General features: G+C 41.9%; 1 protein-coding gene across 10 annotated transcripts in view; it reads right to left on the minus strand.

Moving 5' to 3' along the window:
• Cacna1e (calcium voltage-gated channel subunit alpha1 E) overlaps positions 1-9,813 on the minus strand; it is a 367,641-nt gene that overhangs the window by 141,111 nt on the left and 216,717 nt on the right. For all 10 annotated transcript variants that reach the window (XM_048809891.1, XM_048809893.1, XM_015491735.2 and 7 more), the window contains exon 8: positions 7,381-7,484. In XM_048809891.1, coding sequence (XP_048665848.1) covers positions 7,381-7,484 — 104 coding nt within the window. The remainder of the gene's footprint in view (positions 1-7,380; positions 7,485-9,813) is intronic.

Here is a 9,813-nt window from a genome sequence, read left to right on the forward strand (position 1 = left end):
ACTTTTCATGTCAACCTGTCTCAGGAGGAATCAGACATATGTCAAACTAACAGCCACCAATACCCCTCAGATATCTCTTCTGGACCACTGATCTGGGCTGAATAATTTCTTTATTAAGACCAGCAGCCATTCCTGTCTCATATCAGGTCTGGGCACGTTCAGAGGCCACCTTCCAATATGCAATGGCAAGTAACTCAGTACAGCTGAGGTGTGACACTGAGAGTCTATAGTCAGTTCCTTCTGTCCAAGACCTAGATCTTATTCACCTTTGTATTTGCAACAATACCCTCATACTAAGTACCCAAACCATGTGATCCACATACGTGAATCTTAAATAGCCATTGAGGGTACTAGAATTCTGAACTATTTAAATTTAGACCTCATTCTAAGTATTTTGGATCATTTCTTTCATTAGCCTACAATCTCCTTGTTTTATTCATCTTTGTAAGCTAAACAGCTACACAGGCTTTTTTTTTTTTAAACACAGAGTAAACACTCAATACATGTTTGCTGAATTACACTGCATTATCAAGCCCAGCCAGCAAATGAGACAGCTGTCATTTTTCTTGTCATAGAAGACATTCCATTCATTGAAGAGATGCAACCAAAAGAATCCCTCTCAATACTGACAGTTCACCCCTCCTCATCAGTCCTTAGGCAAGACCATCTTGACAGTGGGTCTTAGCATCTTCAACCCTGTATGGACAAGGTCATGCTGCATATATGAAGACTAGCTTGTGCATCAATGCAGACAGATAGATTAAAACTTGTACAAAAATCTATATGGTCAGGATGATACCTGAGCTGAGCTACCCCCTTGGCAGCCTTTTGCTAGTTGTGCCACCTTGGGTGTTGGTACCCCTGATAGAGGCTACCTGGAATACTGACCTAACTAGAGTTTGACAGACTGTAACCTCTGGCCCTCCCTCTGCAACTAGTTGGAGAATCGCTTCTCTAAACCTTCCCTTTTGCATGTCCAAATGAACATACCATCTACCTACCACAGAGTTGTCATGAGAAACAAATATGATCTTAGAAGCAAAGATGCTCTGAAACTAGCAATGCTTTGCATACATGAGATTTCACATTGCTTCACATGTGTAACCGTGAGCAGTTCATGGCCTGACAGCCACTGCCCTCATTTGGAGGCAGCTCAACTGCTCCCTTAAGTCTGCTTCCCTCTCCAGGAGCCCTGGGAGCAGTGGGTGGAGACACTGGAATAGCTCAGGGTCATTTTCTGTTTGTGTGAGCTTTCTGCCTTGTAGCCCCTGACAGCACTTCAGGATGTGCTTATGCAGCCCTGGTTTGTTTCCATGGAGACAGGAAGCTCTGCTTCTCTTCAAGCCTAAGCTAATGGTTTTCATCAAATCCTATTTCCTCTGAGACAAGTAAAAATGCTACAATGCTTCCATCCATACTTCCTTTTTAAATACGAAGCCAACATGCACACCTCACAGTCTTTCTCCCACCAATGCCTGGGCCCCTGAGACAGGTGCCTTGGTCATTTCCCTAGTGGGCTATGAGCACCTGGCCCCTCCCACCAGCACACTCTTCCTTACTTGCCCAACATAGGCACCAGGTGTGTCCCCTTCCACTGCTGTGTCTTTCTGCTCTTGGAATAGCCTCGGCCCATGACATTCAAATTGCTTGCAGGTCACAGGAAATCTGTTTCCTGAGGCTGAAACTTTCAGAGCTATTTCCTAAGGGGCCTCAAAGTACAAATCCCAACCAAAGACCAGTTATAAGGAGAAAGCCTCCATGCTTTCCAGGACCTAAGAGAGAAAGCCTGTGGCCCTTCCTACACATAGGACCAGCTGCTGCTGAGCCCTCCACAGACAGCAGTGAACCCCATCCCCATGCTGAGAGACGTGCGGAGCATCAGAATGTGAAAAAGGAATCAAGACAGAAATATTTCAGTCCCAGTCTGTAAAGCCCCTATGGTTAACACTCCTTTAAATGTCAGAATTTATTCACACCAACCGTTCCCAGCTGCAGTTGCTACTTCCTAGGCTTCTCCAGAAGTGCCAAGAGGCATCTGCCCTGCCAGTTCCATGGCACCTCTCAACCTAAGGCGGCTGTCTCCCAGCCCCACAGCTGGCTCTGGTCAAACATTTACGGTTGCTGTGCAGATGACGGCCACTTGGACCTAACAGGTGGAGGACATGTATGTCACTATTATCACAGGGCACAGGCAGCTCATGGGAGCTAAGAGCTACTCCCTGCCAGACCCCAGACCAAGCTTTTGCAAGAGCAAGATATAGGTAGCCAATCTCACAGAGAGGGAAGCAGGCTCAGAGTAACTTGTCCAAGGGCACCATGCACACAAGTGGCTGCTTACTGGCACAGGCACCATAGCCACGAGTGTCCTGCTACAGGCCATGATTTTTCCAGTGTACACTCTTTCCATTCTCATATCTTCTCCAAATGGAGAAGTTCACAGGGTCAGACATAGGCATTGTCTGGTGAAACTGTTCTCTGTTCCATTTCTAGCTCTAGAAGAGACACCTTAAACCCATACTGGAGTCTTGTCTGGAGTGTCAGTGACTTCGGCTAGCACAGCATCTATTTTTGTCTTTTCTCAAATAGTTAAGAATCTGTCTTGGATTTTCTAAACTGTGGACACACTTGGGAAATGAGAAAGGGTGAAGAACAAGGGAATAAGGTCTCACACACAAGAGAATATCCTTCAGAAGACATATGAGAAGAAAGACATCTGTGATGAGACCTCTCCCAGAGGCAGCCACTGAGTGGTAGACACAGGCTGTGTGGACAGTTACCAAAGCAGAGCTTGGGCATAGCAAAAGATGTTAATAAGTGCTTACTGAACAAACACATCCATAAGAGATCCTTTTACGACTCTAAAATCCCCACTCAAGATATCTGCTATTGAGTACTCCTTCCCAATGTCTCCGTGTCTCCTCCATAACTATTTCACAAATCACCACCACTGGCTCCTAGCACCACTTAGTTGGACTAGTATGGTTATTTCTTTCTTGATCCTCCTGAATCTGATCTCTCCTGGGGCCAATCCTTCCCCAACTGATGCTAGATGAATGTCCTCATACACTCCTTTCATTGTATACTTTGCGTATGCAATATTTACTTTGAAATTTTAATTTCTGTTTTTCTCAAAGTAATGTAGAATTATAAAAAGCCACATAATTGTGAAAGATTTATAATGAAAAACTAGCAGCCCCACTGTCTCACCTCTCCCAACCTCTGAATCTCATTCCCAACTCTCGCCTATTTTTTCTGGTATTCATTTCCAAATTTCTAAATATTATACTTAAAACACTGCTCTCTCTTTGTCTTTCAATTTCAGATACTTCTTAAAAAGACAACCTCATAGCAGAACCTAAGATTTCAGTCTTTAGCACCCTCTTTCCCTCTCCCTACTCTGCCTCCTCCATCCAAGTCAAGGCAATTATAGCACCATGAGGACTAGCTCAGACTTCAGCCTGGACAATGGGAACTGATTGATGGCTGTGCTGTGCAGAGAGCTTGCTATGCTTACATTTCTTTATTGTAACCCTTCTGTATTTTGTGAAATTAAATGCTTATGGGGTTGTGTATATAAATACATCCACATAGAGTGTGTGTGTGTATGTACACATATAAAATATGTATATGGCATATGTATGTATGTCATTCAAAAACTTATGATCTTGTCAAAACTATACATATACATGTATATACCTGCACACACATGCATATACATAGGCACATATATGTATATGTCACAAATGAATTGTAGAGCTCTAAAATTGCTATATTTAAGAGAAAGTGAAATATTCCCTGATACATTATATTCAAGTCTTATGATTTTTGTCAAAACCATATGCATATGCATGTGTCTATACATGCATGCATATACGTGCACACATGCAATTATGTACACATGTGCACATGTGTCCATACATGTAGTTTTGACAAAACTATAGACTCTTGAATATAACATATCAGGGAATTTTTTTTTTAATTAAAGAGCATTTTTTGAGCTGGATCCTCCTGTTCAAATCTGATCTTAATGCCCTCTAGACCACTGACAGCTCTCAGACTTCCCTTCACCATCACCATCCCGGGAATCAATCCCCTTCCATGTCTCCTCTATTGAATCCCTCATTTCTATGAGCATCATGTTTCTCTTAATTACTTATTTTTATTAATTCGCATTACCCAGTAACTTCTTCAGAAAGGGTATCTGAAAATATTGCTAATCAATCCTTGTGAATAATTGGTACTTTGGCTGGGTATAGAATTCATCTTAAAAGTGTTTTTTTTGTTCCTTCCTGAAAGCTTTAGAAAGATAGAACTTTCTAACTTTTAGAGTTATCATTGAGGGGCTCAATGTCAGCCTGAGTCGTAACTGTTGGTAGGTAAATTTTACCCTCTTCCCAATTGCTGGTGCTTTCAGAATACTGTTTACTCCCATGTTCTGAATTTCATGATGATTCATCTTGGTGTATTACCTTTAATTAGTTGTGCTGAGCACTCAGAGGACACTTTTATGGTTAATTAATGAATCCACCTTCTATCACCCTGCCATAAAAAAAACTATTATCACAATATATCCAATGCGTACTTTCAATTTGAATATATTCTTGCAAACTGTTTTCTGGGCATACGTTTATGTAAATAGTATTATAATCATCTGGTCTCATTTTCACTAAACTACTCTTAAATACCCTATGTTCCGTGTGTACTTGGTATGTGTTGCTCCTAACTGCTACACTGTATGCATCCAACATTTTACCCGTCTAGTTTCCCTGTTGTCTACATTTCCCAGGTAGCCTACAACTCCCTATTGCCAAGGAACAATGCCGGAAAGAGCATCATTTGCACATGGCTTAGCAGATCTTTTAATCTGGCAACATCAGTCTTAGTTCTGGGAACATTTCTCACATTTTTCTCTGTTAATTCTTCCCATTTCACTGTTCTCTTCATGGAACTCATATAAATTTTGGATCAACCCTTTTTCTTTGTTTTCTATGTGATGGCCTCAACTTCATATTTCAGCCCTTTACTATCTTTTTATTTTTATTACATTTTTACATTAATTGCAAATTACTTACACTCTAAGTTAATTTCCAAGAGTGCTTGTTAACCTCAAATTCTTTTAATAATTATTTTGTAGATGAAATTATTTTTATTCTCTCTGCTAATATCACCACAGCTTTTGAATTTGTCTTCTACTCCTTGCTTTGTTTATATTCCCTCCAGTTCCTTTTCTTTTTCTATTTATTATTTTGCTTTGGAGCTCTTACACTGGGCCTTTTCCTCAATGCTGATGCTCCCTAGCTGTGTGCTCAGATCAAAGAGTAAGGCAAGGAAAGCTCATCAGAAACTAAATGGCTGGGGCTTCCGGAGTGAAGAGTGTAGTGGTCGAATGATGACCCCAAAAAACAATGCTCATATCCAAATTCCTGGAACTCCTGGATGCTGCCTCTGGTCCAGCAAAGGGTCTTTGCAGATATAGTTAAGGATATTCAGATGAAAAGATCATCTGGATTATCCAGGAATCCTAAATCCAATGACAAGCAGTGGTGTAAGAGCGAGGCAGAGGGAGATCACGCAGACCTGGGGGAGCAAGAGGCGGTGTGACCACAAAGGCAGAGGCTGGAGTGATGTGGCAATGAATGCCCGAAACTTGAAGTGGAAGAACATAAATTCTCCCCTCAGGTCCCTAGAGGAAGGATGGTCCTGCCAGATTCTGGACTTCTACCCTCCAGAACTGAGAGAATAAAATCTCAGTTTTAAGCTACCTAGTTTGTAGTGATTTGTTGTAGTAGCCATAGGAAACTAAGAGCTCACTGAAGGTGGTAGTGTGGGAACCTATTTCTCTGGTCTGCCTCAAATATCAGGATAGATCTTCTCTTTAAAACACTTTACATACAGAATTTAGAAGAATCCTCTAAATTGCTACCAGATGGCTGCATTTCTGGGAGAGCCGAAGTGGGCTGGGGTACTGACATTCAGTTTGCGGAATTTCATGTAACTGTTTTCATTATATGTCAACCCCACCCTTGGATGCACACCCTGTTACCACCAAGCATCTGATTAGTTGTCCTGCCTTGCACCGCAGTGGGTATTGTGTGGGGCAGATGTCTGGAGACAGGTCTAAAGTAGAGGGAGGAGCAAGGATGTTCAGCCAATCCTCTTGTTTCTAGCACCACACCATGCACGCCCCAGTTATTAGGGTTAACTGGAAGAAGATACCCGACAACCTCCAATTCTTGAGGCTTTCTTGGGCCCTCAACAATTAATTTTATTTTTTTATGGGCATTCCCCACTGTACACATTAAACCTCAGCTTTCCAACTACCTCAGTTACCATTCACCCCTTAGCTTCAAAAGTCATCACACATCTCTCATCTGCTGTGATTCCTCTTACTGGCTTTGCCCTTAGGTACCTCTTAATATGGATTTCCTGTGTTATTGGAGTTTCAAGGAATGACCAGCTTGGTTCAGTCTGCCATGCTCACATTGAAGTACCACCTTATAAGTTGTCATTGGAAGAACTTAATGCCACTCTGACAAATTGAGTCCAGTTTTGCTGAGTAATATAAGGCCCTCTAAAACATTCCTCGACTCTTAGGCATCCTAAGATGTCATGCCATGACCCCTCTACCCTCCAGGACATGTCCCCCATTTCTTCATCTTTGCTTAGGGTGTGGTATTCCCATTCTTGGGATGTTCACTCCCACGTATTCCATGTTATCCTAAGAGGCATTTTATATGCTTCTTGAAACCAACCTCAATGATTTCCAATGGTATAGATTTGTCCTTTCCCCCCACTAAGTAATTATATCCAATATTAGTTAGTAAAATTCTCCCATTTCAGTTGCAAGCATTTGTGTTGTTATCCCAGCAAAACATGCTTCTCAAGCAGAGCAGGTGTGGGGGGGACCATACCTTGTACTTTATGTGCTCCTTGTAATACAGACCACGGTATTGGATATTGAGTACTTGCAAACTGATAAGTGAATTCAAGTCACAATTGTGGGATTTGATGTACAATATACACTGCAGCGTAAGAATCATTTGAGGATTAAACCTGCATCTTTTCGATTTTGTATTCCTGACAACCAGCACACTATTTGACATAGAATTGCCAAGTAAAAAGACGAATGGATAAATGAACTCTCGCCAATCACCATGTTCAGTATAGTACCTGATGCAAAGATTTTAACTCCTAAGAATAATAAAGGTGATTAGAACGATGGTTCAGTAGTGCATCTCCAGCATCTAGAACAGCAGTTGGCACAAAGGGACTGCTCAGTAAGTGTCTTCTAAATGAAGGTTAAATGAATGAATCTGTCATGAGTCAGGAGGCATTAGTTTCCAGTTAGCAAAAAAAAAAACAGAAAAACATCTGGCTTACCCAGAAAGTACTCCCAGGACTAGGTTGAGGACAAAGAAGGATCCGATGATGATGAGAGGGATGAAGTACAGCCAATTCCAGGTGGCTCCTAAGGCATCATTGGTCTGAAAGAAAAAAAAAAAATGGTTCCTTAATACTTCAAGTCATCTGTCAGAGGCAAGGCCAATATTCCTGCAGCTTCATACACAGGATTGTGTGTCAGACAGTGCAGCAGGTACATACTGCCTCCCTGCACTCCCAACCTGGCTTTACTGTCAGTCCATCTGTCCTCTGCCATGTACATAGTGGGGACACGGCATCAGCCTCCCCATAACTTCCATGTGGGAACATTCCAACACCCTTCCTTCACATGAGAAGATGGAATGCAGAGAAGCCAAGTACCTTTCCAAGGTCATGCAAAAACTAACTGGTATGATGGTGCTGGGTGACATGAGCTCTAAGCCTTTGCTCTCTCCAAGAAACAAATTCTCCAAAAGACAAAGGCAGGCTGTGCCCATCACTATTCTGTGAATGCTGGTAAAGTGTTTGATGGGGGCTGCTTAGAAAAAATCAGGGCCATCCACATCTTGCTCAGCCCTTGACCTGGGCTTTGACTCTCCTTCCACCATAGTGCAGAGCTGGTCCAGGTCTGGCCCCAGCAAGGCTCTGGACAGAACAAGGAACACACTAGAATCGAATGGAGATCATTCTCTTTCTCTTGTATTAATGCACAGGGAAGTGAAAAAATGCATCAAAATCTATATTTTGGATACTTGTACCATAAGTTGGAATAAAAGCCCCTGAATAAGAATTAAGAGTTCTACCAAACATCTGTCCAAAAGCAGCAACCATTGCAGATGTCTCATATGTTGACAGTGTGTTTTATTAGACCCTTGAACTAGAACATGGGACTATGTTGAAAAGTCTTCTCCAACGTATGTGCCTTTGGCTTTGTCTTGACTCTCACACACCAAGTCTTTTCAAGTAGTCTTCCTGAAATGTATTTCACATGTGCAGAGTTTTGAAATTGCCACCCAACTCCCAACTCTTCTTACACAAAATTTAATACCCATTTGAAACAACACGTATTTAATTCCCAATTCACTGGGGGGATCAAAGTCATCAAAGTCAAAACTCACATCCTACTTAAGTAAAATTAAGACTAGAACTCAAAATTTCTCTGGCACTCAGAACTGCTCAGAGAGATGATTACAACTGAAATAGACTCAAAATTAAACATTAAAACACTTTCTGAATTGGATGGAACAAAGACCTGTCAGTTTCAGTGGCTAAGATCTCTCTTTGGTTTAGGCAGCTCTGCTCAATACAAGCAGGAAGACATAAGCCAGACCTCAGGAAAACAGTTCCCGATTACCAGAAGAGGCAGAACTAGATGTCAAGAGTCACAAGAGTTTTAATGGACATGGAAACCTAGTTTTTCTGAGATAGCTGAAACATTGGCCTTCCTGTGAGCATCAAAACGAATTGAATGATCCTTGCATAGGTAGCTCTGTGTTCATGATCATAAACCAGACATTCTATAAAGACCAGTTAGTTCCAATGCTTCACCAGTGGGCTCCAGATTAACAGGTTTCATTCACTCTCTGGTTTTGCCAGCCTCCTATTTAGTGTTATTAGATAGCAAAGACTGAGTCTTTGCCTAGCACCTGGATAGGGGCTCAGCTACCCATAAATCTTACTCATTATCTGCAGTGACAAAAAATGACAATGACAAAATTGTCACAAGAAGTTGTCTCTCGTCTCAGAGGTAACAGAGCCATGGTCTGAGGCTAGCTCAGAGCAACCTCACTTGGGTGGAGAGAAGTATGTCCAAGATGGTGTCCTTCTCATTGCTGTAATCTAACCGGTAGCATTGTGCGCTATGGAAAATGGGCTTCAGCAACCAGAGAAACCTGGAAAACACGGCCAATTACATATGCCTCCCAGCCTATGAGAGGACCTGCAGAAAAAGGAACATGATTTACTTTGTTTATTATGATATTTCATAAACTTCCTTGATTGTAGAACCTTCTTTCTCAAAGAAAGCCTATTAATACATTGGGAAACACCTGGTATGAAATGTAGGGATGAACAGACTCCCCTCACCGGCCCACATTCTGGAATGTGCTTCTCAATTCTTCTAGAAAATGCCGATGACCAACAGGGTCTTTTTAACAGCGTTTTATGAGAATGATTTGGGTTTGCTTTAATCCATGTCAAAGCAGACACCTTAACTATTTACTCCAGTTTCTGTCTGGCTGCTGACAAAGGGTTTGGCACACTCAGATGCTCAATTGGTCAATAAATGACCACATTTCTAATAAGATGATTCTCTTGCCAAAAATAACCCAATGTAAATTCATTCTGGATACACCTATCCAACCATGGAATTCTCCTGAATTGCTACAAATGTCCTGCACCAAAGCCCTGGAGCCTCCTAGATGGGGGGGAGGG

The sequence above is a fragment of the Marmota marmota genome, unplaced genomic scaffold, assembly GCF_001458135.2.
Source record: "Marmota marmota marmota unplaced genomic scaffold, marMar, whole genome shotgun sequence".
NCBI lineage: Eukaryota > Metazoa > Chordata > Mammalia > Rodentia > Sciuridae > Marmota > Marmota marmota.